Here is a 24363-nt window from a genome sequence, read left to right as displayed (position 1 = left end):
TCTTTGGTGTTCGTGATAATCTTATTTTATATTGGAGTTGGTTCTTGTTTTTGAAAGCTAATGGACAGAGGAAGAGAATGTAAAAGCAATGCTAACAGTTGTGTTTCACTCCAAGCAAGTAATTGTTAATTGACTTCAGCACTTTCAACAAATATAACCAGAACATGTGACTTGGATTTCTTAGAAGAAAAGATAAAGCTGGTATTTATAATTTAATCTCTATGCATACCTGACCTTAAACTTAATGAAGTTGCAAGAAGACTTTTTATATCAATTAGATTTTTTAAAGCTGTTAATCATGTGGTGTCTTATATGTCACTTCAGATGGATTCCTTTCCAGGGAAGCAATTTATTATTTTTAATAATTTGCATTTCTCTAATGAAAAAATGATAATAAATGGCTGCATCACATAAGATACCTGCAACTAATTTGTTTAAAATGAGTTGCTTAAATCTAAGCGACAATTTCTCTCTAATATTAGTAAACAACTTCATGCAATGTAATTATCAAGTATTTTAACCCGCTATTTATTTACAGAAAAATAACATGAATCCCCATAAATTTAAAGACTTGCCAAATAATTTTGAAAATGAGAACAAATTATACATACTCTATATTGAAGAACTGGTTAGAATATTATTCAGACCAGAAAGGAATTTGGCATAAAGTAGTTTGGTTCTGGAAATAACCCATGGTAACTTAAGTTACTGAAGTAGCTACAGATTTCATTATAATTGGCTGCAAATGTAAGACAATATCATTATACAGACTCTAAGAGTCCTGTTGTCTCTAGTTTCCAGTAAATTAATAATATTTTAGTTCCAAAAATAAAATAATGTTGCATGAATTAACTGATATACTGACAGTAACAAATATATGTGAAATATATAAGCTTAATGACAAACATTTACTGACTTATTTTTCTGGAAGACATTTTCACATTTTTAATCTTATTTAATCTCTGCTTCCCTAACAACCTCATGAGACAAATTTTTCCCATTTTAATACATGAGAAGGCTGAGGCTCTGAGATGTTAAACGATTTGCACAAGTTCCCACAGTTAGTAAATAGCAGAGGTAAGAATTCAAGTCTTCTTGGGCAATGTTCTTCCCACACATCAGCACTGCGCTTGTTTGTCACAGATAGACAGGTTTTGATTTGATCCATACAAATGCTTTATATTCATCTGTGTATTAAATCTCCAAATTTTGTCTGGCATTTTAAAAAAATAATTATAGTTGGCTGCACACATAAATCTGCAAACCGTGTATTCACATACTAGAATGACTACGTAAAATGAATGTGTCCAAAATAAGCTATTTGTTCTGATTTAATTTTCAGTATCCACACAACTGACTAGTAAAAGAGTAACAATTATAAAGACTTGTTTAACATTGGCGGCTAGTAAGTGTTTCCATCATACTAGGAAGAAATGCAAAAGTAAGCGATCTGTCAAGCATAGTGGGCCAAACAAAACTCAGTCAGACCAGAAATTCAGTAATGTTACAGGCTATGGATACAAATTTTCCTGGCTGCTAATAAATCTGAGGTTGCCCTTCAAAGTCTCCCCAATCACTTCTGAGTGCACTCTGGTGTTCCTATGAGTTCCGGAATAAATCAACACTTACATACTACCACTCCCCTCTACCCTGCCCCTGGCCATCCTCTGGGCCTTTTTCATGTATTCTGAGTCTCTGTCAAAGCTAGTACATATTCCTATGTCCCTATTTTGTCCCTTTGAAAGGAGCTCCCATCCACAAAGCTATTATATAAAACTCTTTAGCTACTACACAGCATCTTCAGTTCTTCAGAAGCATATTCAGAAAGACTCAAAAATAAAAAAATAAAAGTTTTCATACCTAATTTTGTTTCGTTCTTTAGCCTATAGGTCCTTCAGTAGGCTTGTTTCTGTATTAAATGTAAGAGTTTTTCCTCTTGCCCATCATCATATTATATCTCTCTCACCATAGAGTGTTGAAATCAACTCACAGGTCCAGGCAGCCCTTATGTCCCCATACATAAATCTCTCTTCACCCTTAGCCTAAGCCCTCAAGAGAACCAAATAGTAACAATAGATACTTGGGGTGGGAGTCATATTCGTATACAACCATGCTCCTTTTATTTATTTAGTTTCAACCAATATTCTCAACTGAGAGCAATTTTACTCTTCAGAGGAAATTTGATAAACACAAATATTTTTGGTTGTCACAACTAGGAATGCAGGCAGGCACAGGTGTACTACTGGCATCTGGTGGGTAGAAATCAGAGATGCTGCTAAACATCCTACAATGCACAGAACAGCCCCACATAACAAAGAATTATCAAGTAAAAAATGTCAACAGTGTGAGCTTGAGAAACCCTGGTTAAAACAAAAAACACTCTGATACACAGAAATATATGACTGGAGATCGAATAATTCATCTTTCTAGGCAGGAGCATATAAAGACTCAAGACTAATTTTTTAAAAATCCATCCTTAGAATGGCCATACTGCCCAAGGTTATTTATAGATTCAATGCCATCCCCATCAAGCTATCAATGAGTTTCTTCACAGAATTGGAAAAAACTGCTTTAAAGTTCATATGGAACCAACAAAGAGCCCGCATTTCCAAGACAATCCTAAGTCAAAAGAACAAAGCTGGAGGCATCACGCTACCTGACTTCAAACTATACTACAAGGCTACAGTAACCAAAACAGCATGGTACTGGTACCAAAACAGAGATATAGACCAATGGAACAGAACAGAGTCCTCAGAAATAATATCACATATCTACAGCCATCTGATCTTTGACAAACCTGAGAGAAACAAGAAATGGGGAAAGGATTCCCTATTTAATAAATGGTGCTGGGAAAATTGGCTAGCCAAAAGTAGAAAGCTGAAACTGGATCCTTTCCTTACTCCTTATACGAAAATTAATTCAAGATGGATTAGAGACTTAAATGTTAGACCTAATACCATAAAAACCCTAGAAGAAAACCTAGGTAGTACCATTCAGGACATAGGCATGGGCAAGGACTTCATGTCTAAAACACCAAAAGCAACGGCAACAAAAGCCAAAATTGACAAATGGGATCTAAGTAAACTAAAGAGCTTCTGCACAGCAAAAGAAACTACCATCAGAGTGAACAGGCAACCTACAGAATGGGAGAAAATTTTTGCAATCTACTCATCTGACAAAGGGCTAATATCCAGAACCTACAAAGAACTCAAACAAATTTACAAGAAAAAAACAAACAACTCCATCAAAAAGTGGGCAAAGGATATGAACAGACATTTCTCAAAAGAAGACATTCATACAGCCAACAGACACATGAAAAAATGCTCATCATCACTCGCCATCAGAGAAATGCAAATCAAAACCACAATGAGATACCATCTCACACCAGTTAGAATGGCAGTCATTCAAAAGTCAGGAAACAACAGCTGCTGGAGAGGATGTGGAGAAATAGGAACACTTTTACACTGTTGGTGGGATTGTAAACTAGTTCAACCCTTATGGAAAACAGTATGGCAATTCCTCAAGGATCTAGAACTAGATGTACCATATGACCCAGCCATCCCACTACTGGGTATATACCCAAAGGATTATAAATCATGCTGCTATAAAGATACATGCACATGTATGTTTATTGCGGCACTATTCACAATAGCAAAGACTTGGAATCAACCCAAATGTCCATCTGTGACAGACTGGATTAAGAAAATGTGGCACATATACACCATGGAATACTATGCAGCCATAAAAAAGGATGAGTTTGTGTCCTTTGTAGGGACATGGATGCAGCTGGAAACCATCATTCTTAGCAAACTATCACAAGAACAGAAAACCAAACACCGCATGTTCTCACTCATAGGTGGGAACTGAACAATGAGATCACTTGGACTCGGGAAGGGGAACATCACACACCGGGGCCTATCATGGGGAGGGGGCAGGGGGGAGGGATTGCATTGGGAGTTATACCTGATATGAATGACGAATTGATGGGTGCTGACGAGTTGATGGGTGCAGCACACCAACATGGCACAAGTATACATATGTAACAAACCTGCATGTTATGCACAAGTACCCTAGAACTTAAAGTATAATAATAAAAAAAAAATCCATCCTTAGAAAGACATCAATGTAAAACTAGCCTAAAAATAGTCCTTCTCCCACTTTAATGTGCATAAGAATTGCCTGGGAAGCTTGCAAAAATTTGAGACCCAACCCTGACCCACTCAAGCAGTATTAAGGTTGTGTCCAGGAATGTGCATTTTTCATAAGATCCTCAGGTGGTTTTGATGCAGCCTGAACCACATTCTAAGGTGCAATGTTAGAAAACTAAATTTTATACTGATGAAAATAAACTGAGAATGTGAACACTAAAATTCCTCTCCAGTTGAGCATATGGCTGAAAAAAATTGGACAGCCACCAAATTATTAAGATGATAAATTAATAAACTCTACACCCACAACGTGCTCTCTTCAAATTTTGTATGCATAGAAATCACCTGGAGATCTTGTTAACATGCAGATTCTGATTCAGAAGGACTGAGATAAAGTATAAGATTTTGCATTTTTAACAAGCTCATAGATAGTGGCCCATGTTGCTGGTCCTTGGACCAAATGTTGAACTTCAAGCACTGAGGTCTTGAAAAAAAAACTGCCAAAAGAGTATAAAAACAGGATTACTTATTTTTAACAAAGCACAAAACCATCAGTCACATTTCTCATTTCCACGTGCATCTGGAAAATGGGCAGAGATTTTAGGATGCCACCTCTGCTAGTAAGTCAACTCCATGAACGCAGGGGTCTAGTAGGAGGGTTTTGCTCATGACTATATGACCAACACCCATTATATGCCTGGTACATAGGATATGCTTAATAAATACTGTGAATAATGAATGCTGAATAAAGATTATCTACATTATATCTGATGATAGAAACCAGTCAAAAATCAAATTCCCAAGAAGAACCTGTAGATCCACCTCAGAAAAAAGTGCTTGTTCCTAGTGCTATTTAACATACAGCTATATCACTAATTGATGACTTAATTTATTATTACTTCCCTATATAGCATCCAAAGCAATCATGATCTCTAATAGACATAATTATGAGTATTCTATAGGTAAGCCACTAAATTGAGGGGGGAAAAATCAGCTGACCATGAAAGTCACACCACTATGGGGAGCTGTTTCGAAAGAAGAATACAGGCATACCTTGTTTTATTGCCGTTCACTTCAACTGCCTTCTACAGATAATGTGCTTTTTACGAATTGAAGGTTTGTGACAACTCTACATTGACCAAGTCTGCCAGCACCATTTTTCCAACAGCAGGTGCTTGTTTCATGTCTCCATGTCATGTTTTAGGAATTCCCACAATATTTCAAAAATTTTCATTACTATTACATCTGTTAAGGTTACCTGTGAATAATGATCTTGATTTTACTATTTGAATTCTCCTATGGCACTAAGAACAGTGCCCATATAAGATGGCAAACTTAATCAATAACTGTGTGTGTTCTGACAGCTCTACTGACTGGCCATTCCCATCTCTCCCCTTTTCCTCAGTCCACTCTAATCCCTGAGATACAACGATATTGAAATTAGGCCAATTAATAAGTGTTCAAGTGAGAAGAGTTGCACATCTCTCATTGTAAATCAAAAGGGAGAAATGACGAAGTTTAGTGAGGAAGGCATGTTGAAAGTCAATACAGGCCAAAAGTTAGGCCTCTGGAGCCAGTTAGCCAAGTTGTAAATGCAAACGAAGGAATATTAAAGTGTTACTCCATAGAACACACGAATTACTGAAAGTGAAATGGTCTTATTGATGACATGAGAAAGTTTGAGTAGTATGGATGGAAGGTAAAATCAACCACAACATTCCGTTGAGCCAAAGCCTAATCAAGGGCAAGGCCCTAACTCTCTTCAATTCTAGAAGGCTGAGAGAGGTGAGGAAGCTGCAGAAGAAAAGTTTAAAGCTAGCAGAGGTTAGTTCATTATGTTTAAGGAAAGAAGCCATCTCTATAGCAGAAAAGAGGAAGGTGAACCAACAAGTGCTGATGTACAAACTGCAGCAAGTTATTCAAAAGATCTAGCTAAGACCATTGGCCAAGTTAGCTATACTAAACAACAAGTTTTCAATCAAGACAAAATGACCTTCTATTAGAAGAAAATGCCATCAAGAATTTTCATAGCTAGAGAGAGAGAAGTCAATGCCTGGTTTCATAGTTTCCAAGGAGAGGCTGACTCTCTTGTTAGGGGCTAATGCAGTTGTTGTGACGTTAAGTTGAAGCCATTGCTCACTGACCATTTCAAAAACCCTGGGGCCCTTAAGAATTATGCTAAAACTACTCTGCCTGTGCTCTATAAATGGAACAATGAAGCCTAGATGATGGCCACACTTTTGTTTATACCACGTTTTACTAAAGATTTAAAGCCTACTGTTCAGGAAAAAAAAAAAAAAAAAAAAGGATTCCTTTCAAATTATTGTGGCCCACTGACAATGTACCTAGTCACCCAAGAGCTCTGATGGCAATGCACTAGGAGACTAATGTTTTCATGGCTGCTAACACTACATCCATTCTACAGCTCATGAATCAAGGAGTCATTTACACTTCATAGTCTTATTATTTAAGAAATGTATTTCTTAAGACTGTAGCTGCCATAGACAGTGATTCCTCTCATGAATCTGGGCAAAGTAAATTGAAAACCTTCTGGGCAAGATTCACCATTCTAGACAACACTAAGAAACTTCTTGATTCATGGGAAGAGGTCAAGATAACAACACTAACAGGAGTTTGGAATAAGTTGATTCCAGCACTCATAGATGACTTTGAGTGGTTCAATACTTCAGTAGAGGGAGTAGCTGCAGATGCAGTGGAAATAGTAAGAGTACTAGAATTAGAAATGAAGCCTGAAGATGTGACTGAATTGCTGCAATCTCATGTTAAAATTTGAACAGATGAGAAATTGTTTCTTACGAATAAGCAAAGAAAGTAGCTTCCTGAGATGAAATCTACTCCTGGTAAAAATGCTGTAAGCATTGTTGAAATGACAACCAAGAATTTAGAATATTACAAAAACTTAGTTGATAAAGCAGCAGCAGGGTTTAACAGAATTGATTATAATTTTGAAAAAAGTTCTACTGTAGATAAGATGCCATCAAATAGCATTGCATACTATGGACAAATCTCTCATGAAAGGAAGAGTCAATCAATTGACAAACTTCATTGTTATCTTATTTTAAGAAATTTCCATAGCCATCCTAACCTTCAGCAACTATCTCCTTGATCAGTCAGCAGCCATCAACATTGAAGCAAGACCCTCCATCATGAAAAATATTATTATGACTCTCTGAAAGCTCAGATGATTGTTAGCATTTTTTGCAGTAAAATATTTTTAAATTAAGATAAGTACATTTTTAAAGACATAATGACATGCACACTTAAAAGACTACAGTAGAGTGTAAATATAATTTTTATATGCAGTGGGAGACAAAACAGTCTATGTGACTTGCTTTATTGCAATATTAGCTTTATTGCAGTGGTCTGGAAACAAACCAGCAATATCTCCAAGGTATACCTGTATATGGATAGCATTGATTGTGTCTTCAATTAGCTTTGCATGAGAAACCATGCCTAAGAAGAAATTTAGAAAGGTTTCATTTTTATCAGGTTTGATTTATAAATTTCAAAATCCTCTCCTATCAAAGGAGACCTCTGCTTCGAATTTTAAAATGTCCTTTTCTCTTATTTGAATATCTTAATGGTGTTCAAGTCTAGAAATGAATGGAAATTGTTTTGACTCTGAGAAAGTTGAAGCATTGTAGAAAGTAAATGATGAATGAGCCCAGATGAATAGCTAATGCAAGTTCAAATTTAGCTACGTCACTTAGTAGGGATTTTCAGAACTTCCATAACAGAATTCTTTAATTGAAGAAGGAATGATTCTCATGAAAAAATAAATCCATTATTTCCTCAACATTGTAAATATGTTACATAGATGTTCCTCAAAGCCTAAAAATACTTTAATGTTTCCATATATCATATTAATCCTGAAAGCTGTTTTATGTAGCAATTTTTCCACTTGATTGAATGGATAGATGATGCCATTAAAAGGTCAAGTCATGACATTTGGGAACCTCAGAAATACTTTTGCTCTTCTCTGTCTCTCTCTCTTTTAAATTTTACCTGTGATGGTTAATTTTATGTGACAACTTGACTAGGCCAGGTGGTAACCAGACATTTGGTCAAACGTTATTCTGGGTGTGTCTGTGAGGGTGTTTCTGGATGCAATTAAACATATGAATCTGTAGACTGAGTAAAGCAGATTATCCCTCCTTAATGAGGACAGACCTCATACAATCAATTGAAGACTTGAATAGAACAAAAAGACTGAGTAAGAGGGAAATTTCATCTGCCTAAGTCCTTGAATTAGAACGTTGGTCTTCTTCCCCTAACCTCAAACTGGAACTTATACCATTGAGTCTTCAAATCTCAGGCCTTTGAACTCAGACTGAAACTATGCCACTGGCTCTCCTGAGTCTCCAGCTTGCCCACTGCAGATTTTAGGACTTGTCAATCTCCATAGTCATGTCAGCCAATTCCTTATAATAATAAATCTCACATACATATAATATACAACGCACGTGCACACACACACACACACACACATCCTATTGGTTCTGTTTTTCTGGAGAGCCCTGACTAATACAGTATCCTTAGACTTTTTGTTTTATTTATTTAAGAAATTCTACCATAGTATACCACAGAGAGTGCATCATTAATGACAGTTTTGAAAGTGACAGTGTCTGCTAGAGTTCCCTAATTAATCCCATAGGGCTCAGTTCTCTAGGTTATTTATCCTAGCTGTTAGCAAGCCTCCCATTAGATCCAGCAGGGACTTGTGTGCTGGGTTTGCAATCAGAGAACTGAGTTCATTCTGTAGCTTTCCTTTCATATCTCTTGGAGCAACTTTCTGAGGCTATCGCTCATCTTACTCTTAAAGGAATCCTTTCAGATTTCCTCTATATCTCAGTTAATCATATGCAAATATGGTTGTGTCAGGAATTCATCACTAAACAAGTTAGTTGTGAGATGGTAAGCAGCTGAAAAAAAAAGAGAAGAAAGGAGACAGAGGGGTAAAAGGGAAGAAGGAAGGAAGGAAGAAAGGAAGGAAGGAAGGAAGGAAGGAGAGAAGGGAGGGAGGGAGAAGGAAGGGAGGGAGGAAGGAAGGGAGGGGCGGAGGAAGAGACTGAGGAGGGAGGATGAGGGAGGGAGGAAGGAAGAAAAGAAGGAAGGAAAGAGAGGAGGGAGGGAGGAAAGGAGAGAGGGAGGGAAAGAGGGAGAAAGTGCGGGAGCAAAGGATGTTGGTTACATGATTTCTCTAATGGCAATGTGCTGCTTTCTGGATGAAATACAGAATCAGAGTGAGACTCCGTCTCAAAAAAAAGAAGCATTCAATTTTTAAAGTAGCTAACTATAATTAAAAATGCCTTTCTAAAGAAAAATCTTATGCTACTCTTTCTTATAAAAAGAATTAGATTCAATATTTAATAAATAAATTAGTCTCGGCATAATGGCTCACGCCTGTTATCCCAGCGCTTTAGAAGGTGGAGTGGAATGGTCACTTGAGCCCGGGAGTTTGAGACCATCCTGGGCAACAAAGCAGGACCCCACCTCTACCAAAAGTAAAAATCATTAGCCGGGTGTGAAGGCACACGCCTGTAAGCCTCAGCTACTCAGGAGGTTGAGGTGGGAGGATCGCTTACCCAGGAATTCAAGGCTTTAGTGAGCCATGATCATGCCACTGCATATCAACCATGCCTGGACAACAGAGTGAGACTCTGTCTATACAAAATTAATTAAAAGTGGTAAAGAGAAAAAGTCCTCAGAATTTGAAGACAGATGACATGAATCTGAACCCTGAATTTACTGTTTGCTGCCTGGGTACATGATTTTGAAGGAGTCGTTTGATATGCAAGCTCTTTAGTTTTCTAAACTACAAAATAGATTATAATAAAGCTTTCATCATCATAGGCCTGTTGGACGAAATAAGATCATATATATGACCAGCCTAGGCAACACAGTGAAATCATGTCTCTCCAAAAAAGATTTAAAAAGAAAATAAATTAGCCAGGCATGGTGGTGCATGCCTGTAGTCCCAGCTACTTGGGTGACTGAGGTGGGGGGATTGCTTGAGCGCAAGAGGTTGAGGCTGCAGTGAGCCATGACTGCAATACTGCACTCCAGCCTCGGCAAAAGAGTCAGATCCTGCCTCAAAAACAAACAAAAACCCATGATATGTGAAAAGCATTTTAAATGCCTCCAAAGAACCACAGTTTTGCTCACATTACTTTGTACATAGGTTAGAATTCCCTGAAATGCAGAACAAGAAAGAGGGTGGAAGAGGTATCATTAGCCAAAAGATAGCATTAAAAGGACAGGAATGAGGCGGGAGAAATCAATGTTTTTATTGATGTAAAGGATGAAGCTTAAAAAATAGATATTTGAACTAGATGTCTAAATATAAAAACTTACTAGTTAATTTTTGAGGATTCCAACTCTGGCACATCACAGGTGCTTAGTAAACGAATATTTACTAAGATTCCCATGTTCAGGGTCAACTGGTATTTATTACGCACCTTACACATACCAGATATTTCATGTTGAAGTGAGTTGCTTTGCAAATTTTAGGTAGAATTCAAATCTTAGGAAAAAAATGAGTGTTCTGTAAAAGCAATTGTGAAGATGGGGAAACTTCTAATAGTTGAGGTCCTTTGAATGTGTATGTTATTTATCAGTGCACATATAATTTAATAAATAATGAACATTTATGAATGAACAAATTCCTTTTCTTGCACCATTCAGAATAATTTTTAAAGCCCAACAGAAATCAATTTAAAACTGAATCCCTTTTTAGCTACAAAAGTCAGTACCGTGATTAGATTTTCTTATATATAGTACAAATGCAACTCAATAAACTCAGTGCTTGCCGAGTCAATCTTTAGTGATGAGTCAGCCTAACGGTGCCCATCAGTTCAGAATATCTAAGCACTTCAGACCATCAGTCAACAAATCTTTCTTAAGCTCTACATTGCCTCTATTTTAGAAGTTTGTGAGAATTCAAGGAAAATAAACAGGCTGTGATCACTAGGCACTTATAGTTGAGAGAAGTATACACAGATACATATATTGAAATCTGAATGAATAAATAACACAGTATATAATAAAGTACAGTAAGGCCTCCTTGCTTAACATAGGTAGGCTCTTGGAAACAGCAACTTTAAGTGAAATGGCATACAATGAATGTAACCAACTTTAACATAGGCTAATGGCTATAAATAAGTGTTAAGTTATTTCAGCGTATTTCTCGTCACAGGAACATCACCAAACTTCTAAACTAAAGACCAAAACACTTCTAATATTAAACATGGAAATAAACGTGAGCTATACATACATTTAAGAACCATTAATAAAAACAAGTAAGATAATTATTTACCCACTTATTCCAGTTCATGGCTGGAGCCTGACCGGGTAGCCCAGGAGACAAGGCAGGAACCAGCCCTCTCCAGGATGTCGTTCCATCATAAAACCACTGACACACACCCACACTCACTGACATTGGGGCCATTTAGACACACCAGTGACTCTACCATACACAGCTTTGGGGTGTGGAGGAAACTGGAGTATCCGGGAAAATCCACACAGACATAGGGAAAATGTGCAAACTCCACACAGACTGTGGCCTCAGTCAGGAATATTTTTTTCTCATCAACATTATAATGAAACAACATTAAATGAAATGATGTTATCTGAGGATGTGTTGTATACTCCAGCTGAACAACTGGATATAAAGTAGTATAAAGTACTAATTGTTCAGTCAGATAAAATAAAAAGAGAATATGAGAAAGTATATGCACACAATAAATTCATCAGGAATTCTTCCCAGAGAAGATAAAAATCAAGCAGAGTCTAGAAGAATGATTAAATCATGAATTGTTAAGTCAAAAAGCTAAAGGCATTTCTGTCAGATTGTATTAGTTTTCTAGGATTGCCATAATAAAGTACCACAAACAGGGTGTCCTGCACAACAGAAACTCATTGTCTCCCAGTTTTGGAGGCTAGAAGTCCAAAATCAAGGTGTTGACAGGGTTGGTTCCTCCTGAGGGCTGTGAAGTACAATTTGTTCCATGCTCCTCACCTAGCTGCTGGTGCTTTGCTAGTGATCTTTGGTTTTCCTTGGCTTACAGTCATATCATCCTGATCTCTGTCTTCATGTTCACATGATAATTTCCCTATGTGTCTGTATCCAAATTTCTCCTCTTTATAATGAAAGCGATCATACTGGAGTAGGGTCTCACCCTTCTCCAGCGTGATTTTATCTCATCTTAACACATTAAATTTGCAATATTCCTATTTCCAAATAAGGTTACATTCTGAGATGCTCATGGTTAAAATGAGAATGTAAATGTGGGCTGGGGTGTGAGGGTAACACAATTACACAATTCAATTCATAACTCAGATGAATCATTATCAGCAAAAGAAATGATCTTGATAGGTGACCTGCTCAAGGCTAATGGATAAATGGCTACGTGCGACCAGGTGACATACAGCCCTGGAAGCTGGGCAGAGAAGTTCGAACTTGATGTGGTGAGCAAGAAGAAGGCACTGGGAACACTCAAGTAGAATAAATGATGTTTTATGAATGTTAATCTGGAGAGTGGGTCCTGGTTGGTTAGGAGTGGGAAGAGACAAAGGAGGCAGAGTGTCTAAACAGATGGTGACATGAAGTGAAAAATGACACCTGGAGGCAGGAATCACAATGAAAGAGATTGAATGAATTCAAGAGAAACTAGGCTATCAATAAGAAATTAGGTACTTGGAGGTGGGGTCAGACTATACTGAACTATTTCCCATATTCTTGTTAATTTCACAAATTTACTTTAAAATTCATTAATAAGCCATCAATTACCACTTTTTATAATTATGTGTGGTATGCAATCATATAAATGACTCACTTTTGCAGGACTCTTCCTGTTCTTGGTATAATGTCAAAGGCTTAGATAGGAAAAACGCCACTGGTTTTAAGAAGTTTGGAAATCACAAAAATCTTCATCGTAATGCGCTATTGGACTGACACAGCTGTCATCCCCAGCAACTATTATGTGCTGAGGAAAGAAACTTACAAAATGAATCTGGAAGCCACCATCTAAAATAGAATGCCAAGATAACCCTAACATAATACTGAATAGTGGAATGTGAGGAAAGAAGATATAATCAAAACATCAAAAGATCCCATAATTTTCACTATCAAGTAAAGACATGTAGCAAAAAAGCAGTCTGAAAACCAGGATGTCCAACATAATTTTTGAAAACTTTTATATCTTAGATGTACTGACAAAATACCAAATGTGAGGTAAAATATTTAAAAACGTAGAAAGAAATCTATAGGAGATGAGATGGATGGATGGAGATGAATATACAATTTTTTAAAGAGAAATGTGATAAGCATGTAGTTAACAAAAAACTAAGTAGGCCAATATACTTCCAGACATTCTAGATCCCTTATACAGAAAACCTAGAGAAGTCATGCTGTCATAAAATCCTAATATTAAACTATGTTTATAAATATCTGAGGCGTTGTAAAACTCACTGAAGAACAAGAAGTTATCATCTACCTGGCTGAGATACTGCGGCAAGGGCAAACGGTACAGAAGTTAAATAAGAAAAAGTGGGTAGGGCAGAAAAATTCCTTCTTTAGCTTCAGGTCCCCTAAGCTACTTTCTTTCTCCATCCCTTTGTAGGCAAACATCTAGAAGAAGCCCTCTCCCTTCTTCAGATTCATTTTATCCCCTTAGACAATATTCAATGTACTCCAAACTGGCTTGTATCACCAACTTTGCACCAAAATCACTATTGCTGTCCTCAGTGTCATCTGTGAGGTTCAACGCAAAGGACATCTTTCAGTCTTCATTTTTCTTGATCTCTCAGACACATCCCACTTTCTTCTTGAAATTCTCTCTTCTCTTGGCTTCTGTGACACCACCTTCTCTTCTCTTTCCTCTTAAATTTCAGCCATGACTTTGCTATCACCATCACCAAATCATGTTTTCTATAAAATGCTCAAGTGTTGCTCAAAACTCTCTAGGCAATCCCTTCCATCTCCTCAACTAACATTTAGATGCCAAAGAATTCCAATTTTTTTGTCTAACTTAAACTTCCCTTAATGCCAAATTGAAGTATATTCAACTAGTTACTCAACTTAGATGTCCCATAGGCACTCCAAATCCATCATGATTTTCTCACTCAATCTGTTCCCTAAGTGAGCAGCGCCAACATCTGCCTGTTTATTAGTCCAGAAACCTGGGAATCAACCTCTAAACCTCTCTCCTCATCATCTGCTATCACCAATTAATCAAGAATGGCTGGTTTTACCTCTCAAATGCTCTTAGATGCATCCACATTTCCACTTCTATTTTTAAGACAAGCCCTCACTGGCTTTCGCCCACTGGTTTGCCTGCATCCAGCCTTACTCCCGTTCATCCTACAGCTGGAGTGATATGTTTAAAACACGAGTGTGATTATGACACTTCTCGGCTTAAAATCTTTAATTAGCTGCCCCTTGTTCTTCACATGAAACTCCTAATCTTTAGTGTGACCTTTAAGATCCTGCTTCTCATCATCAGTCTCACTGGGCACCTTTCCTGTGATCTCTGCTACTGACCTTCCCTTGGTTCCTAAAAAGTCCTTCTTTCTACCTGAAAGCCCTTAGACATGCTGATTTACCCATATAAGGGATTCTCTTCTTTTCTACTCTTCCTTCCATGCCTCCCTGACTTTTACTTACCCTTCAAATCTCTTCTCGTCCAAACAAAATTTTCCCTAACCCCACCACCCAGATTACATGCCCTATTAACCTACTTCTCTTTTAGAATAGTTGCCACATTTGCAATGAAATGTTCTTTGGTGTAATGAAATGGCCTGTTAATTCTCTTTCTTGCCTGACAGAATATTAGTCATGTATATCTAATTTACTGCTTTACCCATATCTCTAACTTTGCACAAAGTAAGTAGTTAAAAAATATTTATTGAATGAATGAATGAACTCCAATGGTTACCAGTGTTATAATAACCATGATCAAGAAAACTGCAGTAAAAATCAGTAGTCTCAATTACAGTCATATCATTAAACAACCCCACAGATTTAGTAAATAAAATTGTATGTTATTTACAAACAACAGCTTGCTTATTTTTATGTATAATCACAAGTGTAATTTTTTTAAGGACCAAATATGTAACATGCAAAAATTGCATTAAAAATGTTTAAAAGGGTGTTCCTTCTAAGAAGTCAAAACATCTTCAAAGTTAGCAACCATGCCACAATCAAAGGAAAAACCATATTTGATAAGAATTATTCAAATCCTGAATAATATTTTGTTATTTGGACTAAATAACAAAAGATATATTAGAAGTCCTTATGTATAAAAAATGTCAAGATATCTTGAATTTGATTATATCAATATGTTCAACAAATTTTTCCATCAGTTTCTTATGTTTTGAAGATTATATATTCAAATGACAATTAGTATAAAGTTGTAAAACATCTGTCATTGTATAGTGCATTCAAGATGAAAACAGCTGCCAATCTGTGCCACAGATTTTATCCAGAACACTTCCAGATAAAAACTGAGTTGGTCTTTATGATTAGGCCAATTTTCAGTAAGTTTCACTGATAAATAATTTAAGCAAGTAAGGTAATCTAAATATCTGGCCCCTTTCCTTAACTTCTTTCCTGTCTCAATAAACGGCAATGCCATCCATGTGTTGCTCAGATTCCAAACCTCGGCTCCTCTTGATCAATTCTACACCACAACAAACTATCTGCAAGTATTTTTGGCTCTACTTTCAAAATGTACTATGAATGAATATACCTCACTCCTCTTCACCTCCTATAGCTTTCCTTATCCAGGCCATCAACATCTTTACCTGAACTACTGCAATAGCCTTCCAACTGGTCTCCAATTTCCACTGCTCCCCACCACACCCAACACCATAGTTCACCTATCACACTGGAGCCAGAACTCTCCTTTTCAATACAAGGCTGAGCATATCACTGTCCTCCTTGATGCAACTCTGAAATCCTTGCAAACTTTCCTACATTACCTGGCCCCTGCCTAATTCTCCAACAGGATTGCCTTGATTTGTCTGCTCCACTACATTTTCCTTCATTTTGTTCCTAGAGCATTCTAAGCTCATTCCCACTTTTTATTCTTCTGGTGGAAATGTTCTATCCAAGATTATTACATGGCTGTTTCCTTTCTTACCATCAAGTCTCAGGTTAACCACTACTCTCCCCTCGCTCCCTGCCCCAGAGGTTGACCACTCTGAATAAATCCCCAGCCAATCTTTAGTGCATCATCCTGTTTCATTTTCTTCCTATTAATTTTTACTACCCGAAATTGTCTTCTCTAGTTCTATGGTCACCCAGTAATTCTCTGTCTTACCCCCAGAACGTAAAGCTCCTGAGCACAGGATATTTGTAAGTCTTGTTCACCATTTACTCCACTTTACACCAAGCCTAGAAAAATGTTCAGGACACAGTAGGTGCTCACTAAATATTTATTACATGATTGAATATACTTAATAGCATCAAAAGCAGCTCAAAAATTTTTAAAAAGTAATAATCATATAAGTAAAATTCAAAACAAAATATCACATGAATCATGTAGTTTCATGTTATACATATAAACAATATCAAAGGGCCTTGTTACGTGTTAGAAATCTCAAATATTATAATGAAAATACATTAGTTTCCTAAGAAAGTTTACTTCTATGTTACATAAGGGTAAAAATCCATTTTTATGTAAAATCTTTTAAGATGAGGAATTTTAAATAAATCTGCATTATGAATGGGGAAGGGAAGCCTTCCCCATTTTTTAATTTATTTTCTTCTGCAAAACTGGAATGATCCTTTTACGACTGAATCAGTAGCATTTAAAGAAATATTTTGATCCAAAGGTCAATTTAAAAAATGAATACAGATTTTTAAGAAAAAGAAAAAACGATTTAAAGCTAAGGGAAACAACAGAAGTTGGTTTCCCAAGAGCCAACAAATCATCCTGAAGCTAAACAGAACCTGTGTATTTATACCTGAGGTTTTCCATCTCCACAGATCTATGGCACATGCTTGACATGTTGAATGGGTAAGTTTAGAAGTCTCCAAAACTTTCTCTGAATGCCCAAACACCTCCAAATCAATGTTCTGGTTTGTAGAACCCATTAGCTAGTTACACAATTAACAGGAATGATTCAAATCCATACCTCAGGGAAATAATAAATTAACACATCTCATGGACTTCTTCAGGAAGAGTCAAAGCCACAGCATTTGAAAATGTCATGGGTCTGCTCACTGTATGTAGACACTTTCCACGAGAGAATAAACAATCTTGGGTATTAGTTAAGATTTTTAAAAGTAACTAGAAAATGATTTACTCCACTGGAACTATTTACTAAACACTACAGAGCACGAATACAATCACTTAGATTACTTAGAGTAGCAAACAAAAATAGCAGTAGGCACTTTATCTTCCTGTTAAGTGATTGCTTTTGTTACACAACACTGTCTGGAAAACTCTGACTACAATTCTAACTGCAAGCCACAGTAATCATGTCAATATGTGAGCTATCTGAATATCTAATTATGAAAAAAAGAAGGCAATTTCACAGTGGAAGAATTGTTCTAATTCAAGAAACCAGCCATATTAACTTATTAGTCTGACATATAGCAGATAGCTGAAAAACTTTAATTTGAAAGATAATTATTTTTAGCTGATTAATGTGCTTCAAATTAAATTCACCGCTTTTAATGGGACCATCAACTTGACAACCTGGGAAATTAATAAATTTTGCATGCAGTAATCCTAGAAAATTTATACAGCTGAACTACACATCATTACAAGGATTACCTTCACAGTAGGCATTATCTTCTCGAAGAGCCCTAAAACCATCTCGACAGCTACAAACAGCTCTGTCATTCAGATTTCTGCAGACAGAATTCTCCATGCAGTTATGCCTTTCAGAACAAAAGTCATAACCTACAGAAAAAAAAAGAAATTTATTAAGGTAAATGAAACTATGACAATGCAAATTTTCCTACTTAATATTTTCTTTAATTTTGAAGCTATGACTTGCTAAATAATTTTTAAATTAGTATCTTCATCAACATTTACAGAAGAATCACATGCGGTGAATACCAAAAAGTTCTTCTTTACATTTAACTCAATTAATTTCTATTTCAAGTTAACTCTATTTCTTCTTTGGTTTTTGACTTTATAAATGCTATCTAGTCTCTAATATTCTAATTATAAATCTCCAAGTATCTGAAAAAAGAAATATTATTAGGGTTCAAAATAAAGATTTATAACATAGAAGGTAACACAATGAGAAGGTAATCTGGTAACTGGAGGTTCAACATTATCAACACCTGTGGGTAAAACTAACCAAATCAGATGTAATGCACCTATTGTATATTTAAGAAATTAGACAGCTTAGCATCCAAAAAAAAAAAAAAACTTTCTAAATGTGTTAAAGATGAATATTACATCACTTTAATCTAATTTTCTCTAGAAATCTGCAAGGCAAAGTATGTTCACTTTAAAGAGGAAGAAAAATTTTGAGAAATACAGAGATTTCACAGATCTGAGTCTTTATGAGAGAAAAGAAAAATGGAACATTTTATAAACAGTGACAGCAATCATGTGCAATTTCTCAAGATCTCTTTTTGTGGTCTGAATCCCTTGTTCAAAGATCATCTAAGATGCTGAAATGAAGTCTTCAAAACTGGAATCCATATTTAATGGAAATTACATAATTATATATCATTCACCCATTTCTAAATTGCTTGATGTATGTTATTTATCTAGTTTTGCACTTTCTAATGGATTACTATTTTAGCCTATGTTAAAAAAAAAAAAAAAGTGGCTGGGCATAGTGGCTCACAGCTGTAATCCCAGCACTTTGGGAGGCTGAGGCAGATGGATCATTTGAGATCAGGAGGTGGAGGCCAGCCTGGCCAACATGGTGAAACCCCATCTGTACTAAAAATACAAAAATTAGCTGGGCATGGTGGCAGGTGCCTGTAATCCCAGCTACTCTGGAGGCTGAGGCAGGAAAATTGCTTCAATCCAGGAGGCAGAGGTTCTAGTGAGCCAAGATTGCGCTGCTGCAATCCAGCCTGGGCAAAATAGTAAGACTCCATCTCAACAACAACAACAAAAACGACTAAAAAGGTATATTTCATGTATCTTAGAATAATCTGATCTACCTATAGGCAAGAAGACTTTTACTTGAGAAAATCATATAGATGGAAGTACTAAATTGGTTCATCTTATCTGTAATCAAATTGGTCTTCATTCTGATTATAATTCCAGAGTTAAAACACACTCCCTATTAATGCAACTATGATGTATAGTAAAATATTATTGGTACAACTTAATAACCCTTAAGAACAGTAATGTTCCAAAAATGTAATAATGCCATTAAAAAACAGTAGAAAAACAATCAAATGACTCAGTGATTTCTACAAAAATAAAATAAAATAAAATAAAATAAAATACAGGTTTATTAAGTCCAGAAAAATACAGTCAATAACAGCATTTAAAAATACTTGGCAACTTAGCTTCTTTCAACAAGAGTCTTCACAATCTAAATTGTCATGATTAAGGCTGTACATTTAAAAGTAAAATTCTTAAGAAGAGCAAAAGTTAAAAATGCTTTCTCCTAGGATCTTTTTATTTCCTTCTTCTTTAAATAGCTAAATTGAGATGCTATTTCTTCAAATGTATTCCACTGTCTTTTCATAATGCCTGAGGGAGAACAATTTCAGCTAAAAAGTGATCTTCACTCTCTATTCCAATAGCTCAGCACAACATCAAACTAACTAAAAAGGCTTCAAAAACCACTTTATATTTATTCTATATTAAAACAAAGTTACTAAAAAATAGACTACCCCTTAAGATACACAGAGTATTAAGAAACAAAGCTCTAACACAGTGTTAAATTTCTGCATAATTTTACCTGTACTGTCTCAAACAACTTTCAGAGGACTGTGACTAAGAATGGATACCATTTCTCTTACATCTTTTTTTCAAAACCTTCCTTCAGCTTTTCACTTGGTTGAATTTTCTCCTCTCCCATCTTGGAATCTGCTCAATATTATCTATGCCATATGCGATATGCCACCTCTATTATCATCCATTTTCAGTTCTGTTTCAGTAATGGTGAGACCTCTCATCTCAGCACTAAACATCTTGCACACATACACTATGCAGAGTTTCATTGCTGCAAGAATTTTCTCACTGTAAGATAACAGTGTGATCCAACTTTCACTGTTGTAGGTAAAAATTAGGAAGTGCCTTGCTTTTTACCATATGAGTTTTTAAAAACACAAATACTTGAAAAATTAAAATTTCAGTCATTCAAATTCCAATTTACTATAAACAATGTCAGCTATTTTGATTCATTCTTCCAACAGATAAGTTGATTGAATCTACTGGCTATTTTGCAAAATGCTAGGGTCAAAAGGCTAACAACTGATGGGTGGAAAATTCAGACTTGATTTCAAGTGGGTTGCTTCTGATCTATAGGGAATAGCTTTAAACAAATCAGAGTATGGGTTGGTAACATAATCCTATTATCTTCTTAGTTGCATTTCCATTCATATGTGCTTGGCTTTTGGAGTCAGCAGGCCTGAGTTTACATCTGATCTCTGCCACTTACTTGCTGTGTAAATTATTAACTATACATTAATTAACCTTTCTAAGCCTTCAGTTTTTCTCACCTATAAAAATTAGTATAATAACTACCTTGCAATATGGGAGGTTCAAATGAAATTATCTATGTAAAAGCATAATAACATATTATTTATTAATAACTAAAGTTATTAGAGCACTACTAATAAGCTGAAATTAAATATGTTGAGATCCATAAAAGAAAATTCAAATATTTCTTATAGACAGATGGATGAACCAATTATTTAATACAACCTAGCCTTTCTTTGATTTCCTTCTTTAGGTTTTAACTTCAAGGATATCATGTTCTCTAATCCCTTTGCAAGCTTTACAAAGTTACATAAAGTTCTGTGTTCTTCTATTAAGTGTAGACCTTTTGGTAAAATATAAACATGCATTCCTGTATAACTGGAAAAGTAGGGGAGGATGGATACAAAAGATTATGTGTAAATAAGAACAGTATATATATATAATGGTAATACATAATTATCAAGAGAAAGAGTATACAATAATTTTGTGGTGAATATTTATAGGTTTTGCCTAAAGGCATCTATTTCTTTTTTTGTGGAAAAAAAGAATAACCTAGTTATACTGTGGAAGAATCACTCACCCCTACTTTCAGCCCAGATGCTTAAAAGAAAATGAACTCTACGCCTCCACAGGATACAGCCACACCAGTCAATGCAGTCCACTGGCCTGGACACAATAATTTCTTCAGGTCAGGGCATATTATCTACTTCAAGCTAATGAAGACGACTGAAACTCAGTTCTGGGATTTTTATTCAGTTTACGAGAATGCTGAGCTTTTTCTTCCACCTACTTGAATGGCATAATGATATGAGCGTAAGAATGTGGGGGTATAGCTGAGAACACATTGAGCCTGAAAACAAAGCTACCTCACAGGAGATAAACTGAGAGATGCATCAAGACAAAGGGATGAGATTTGAGAGTGGAATCAAGCTACACCTGAAGCCAATTTACCCTTTGCTTATTGGGCCTACATATTCCATCTTTTGCGGTTACACTTGAATTGGATGTTCTATCACTTATACATGAAAGAATACTAACTTAATCTAGGTATTGTTTGCAAGATAATGGATTATCCTAGTGTTTCCCAAAGTGTATCTCATGTATATGGATGAACATAGAAAAATACTAACACCAATGGATTTCTTTTAATGTGTATAAGAAATACACAGATCTAGTAAATAATTCTATTATTTCATGGCTACCGCCACTTGGGAATAAAACTAAATCTTTTAAAAGTGAGTTGATTAAGAGTAAGTATTTAAAAATTAACTATATAATGGTATTAGTAATATATACATAGCCAGAATCATGAAGGTGATAATTGAATAATATGGGAAACTATGGGTTATCCAGAAGTCTCCCAGGGAGAGGAGAACTGACACTAACTCAGCCTTCTGCATGTGGATGCCCCTATTGCTTATAATTATGAGTTGAGATGAAATAAATAATAAATTAAGGATGGACATCTAGTGAATAAGGCTTAATGATCTTGCAGGCAGACAAAGTGGTTGCCAAGGAGGAGGAGAAGAACCAGAAGGACTGTGGATATAAAAGTTATCCACATTATTTCTGTATCTTTCTAAATCAGAATCCTCACTGAATCGCTGAATCTCTGTCACGTGGTAATCTGTTATAAGCTTCCTTGAAAGGGCTAATTCGAAAAACGTGGAAAAGTTTTCTGCTACATTTCTTCTGATCTGCTGCTACAGAAGACGGCTAGCTACAGGGTACCTAGAACACAGTCCTGGGTGAATTTGATTTAGCGCCTAGCAATTTGGAGCCTGACTTCAGGGTAGAGCTTAGTTTCCAACCACTGGCTGAGCCTCTATGAAAAGGTCAACACTTCATCTCATGCTCTGCTCTAAGTGAATATTTACTAACTGTTGTCCAACAATTTACTCTTTCAGATGTGAACACACCATCTTTAACACTATACAAACAGGCCTGCAAACAGGAGGTCAATTTTACTACAAATGAATTTGTCACAACATATCTTTAGGAGTTGACCAAAAATTTAAGCCTTGAAAACTTGGCTTCTTTTAGTTTGAAAGTTAGAAAATGCCAGGAGAACATATGTTTATTTTACATATTTGAAGTCGGAAATTAATGCAATGTTTACTAAAAATGGTGCTAAATGTTTCAAGAAGGGACAACCTGTCCAATTTCAGTTTGAAGATTATCTAAGCCAGTGGTCCACAATCCTAGCTGCAAAAAATAATTTATCAGGGATTTTTAAAAAATAGTAATGCCAAGGCCCCACTCCTCTTATATCAGTTATATCAGAATCTCTGGTGGAGGAAGTATTAGCCATGGTATAGTCTATCATTATATTTTTAAGTATTCTGTGTAAACACATTTTTTAACTGTACATAATTTAAATATAACACAATTTTACTAGCCTTTTCCATGTATTAACTTGCTTTTCATAATATATTAGAACTCTTTTAAAAAGAAATAGATGTGGTTAAGGTTTCTCTTGATATCATAGAGGCCCTATTTCAGCTTTTTACCCAAATCTTATCCTACTCACCCTTGACTAACTTCTATGCTATTCATCTCCGTAATTTCTGTATAGCCCTTGGACATCTGTGGTATTCATTAAAGACAGCTATTTAAAGTGGCCACAATTTTGCAGCACTCCTATCTATGGTGAGGTCTCTTTCCCCTTCTCTTGAATGTGGGCTGCCTTTGAGTGCTTTGCCCAACTGTGTGTGATAGAAGTGATGGGGTGCCAGTTGCAGACCTAGTCTTTGAAGGCCTGAGCCACCATTTAAGAAGTTTGATGATTACCCTGCTGAAGAGACCATGGGAACAGGTCCTTAGATTATGCAGAGAGGGAGGGAGCACCAGCTGTGCTCAGCCTTCTAACCATTCCTACCAAGGTGACCAACATATAGTGAGGCCATCCTGAACTTACCAGCCAAGCCTGGCTTCCAGCCCTACAGCATTGAATGACCCCAGTTAACACAACATGGAGCAAAAGAATCACCTAGCCAATTCCTGACCCACAATACCATTGCTTTAATCCACTGAGATTTGGAACAGCAATAGATAAATTTTTTGCAGCAATAGTGAACTACTAAAAGTGTGGTCCTGCTTGCCAACAGCATTAGCATCACCTAGGAGCTTTTCTGTAGAAATTCAGATTCTTAGGCCTGACCCCAGACCTACTGAATGAGAACCTGCATTTCAATAAGATGCCTAAGTTAGTCATATGTATATTTAAGTTTAAGAAACACTGATATGGACTACCTATGTTTGGATGCCAAAGACATTCTAGTCAAGCTGCAAACAGGAGGACTAAATCCAAAGAGCATTCTTGATTCATATCAAATTACACACATGCTTTGCGTAAGGCACTGACTTAGGCACTGTGAGAATGAAAACTCTTATGGTCCTTATTAAATGTCCAAGTGATCATAGTTCTTTTTAGAAGTGTTGCTCATTACTGCAGAGTTACCCTGAAAGCTCCTTGAAGGGCAGACCACGTCTTAAGCCATTTTGTAATTCCTAAAGAGCCTCACACAAACTGAGATTTAAAAACTCCCTATTGAGTGGAC

At 36.2% G+C, this 24363-nt stretch overlaps 1 protein-coding gene across 3 annotated transcripts in view; it reads right to left on the bottom strand.

Moving 5' to 3' along the window:
- The window catches only part of NELL2 (NEL-like 2 (chicken)), a 436529-nt gene that overhangs the window by 197679 nt on the left and 214487 nt on the right, over positions 1-24363 (bottom strand). For all 3 annotated transcript variants that reach the window (XM_011936068.1, XM_011936067.1, XM_011936069.1), the window contains one exon: positions 17951-18079. In XM_011936068.1, the coding sequence (XP_011791458.1) occupies positions 17951-18079 (129 nt within the window). The remainder of the gene's footprint in view (positions 1-17950; positions 18080-24363) is intronic.

This window comes from Colobus angolensis, unplaced genomic scaffold (assembly GCF_000951035.1).
Source record: "Colobus angolensis palliatus isolate OR3802 unplaced genomic scaffold, Cang.pa_1.0 Scaffold150, whole genome shotgun sequence".
NCBI lineage: Eukaryota > Metazoa > Chordata > Mammalia > Primates > Cercopithecidae > Colobus > Colobus angolensis.
The sequence above is the reverse complement of the archived record's forward strand: the minus strand, read 5'-3'. Positions and strand labels throughout refer to the sequence as shown.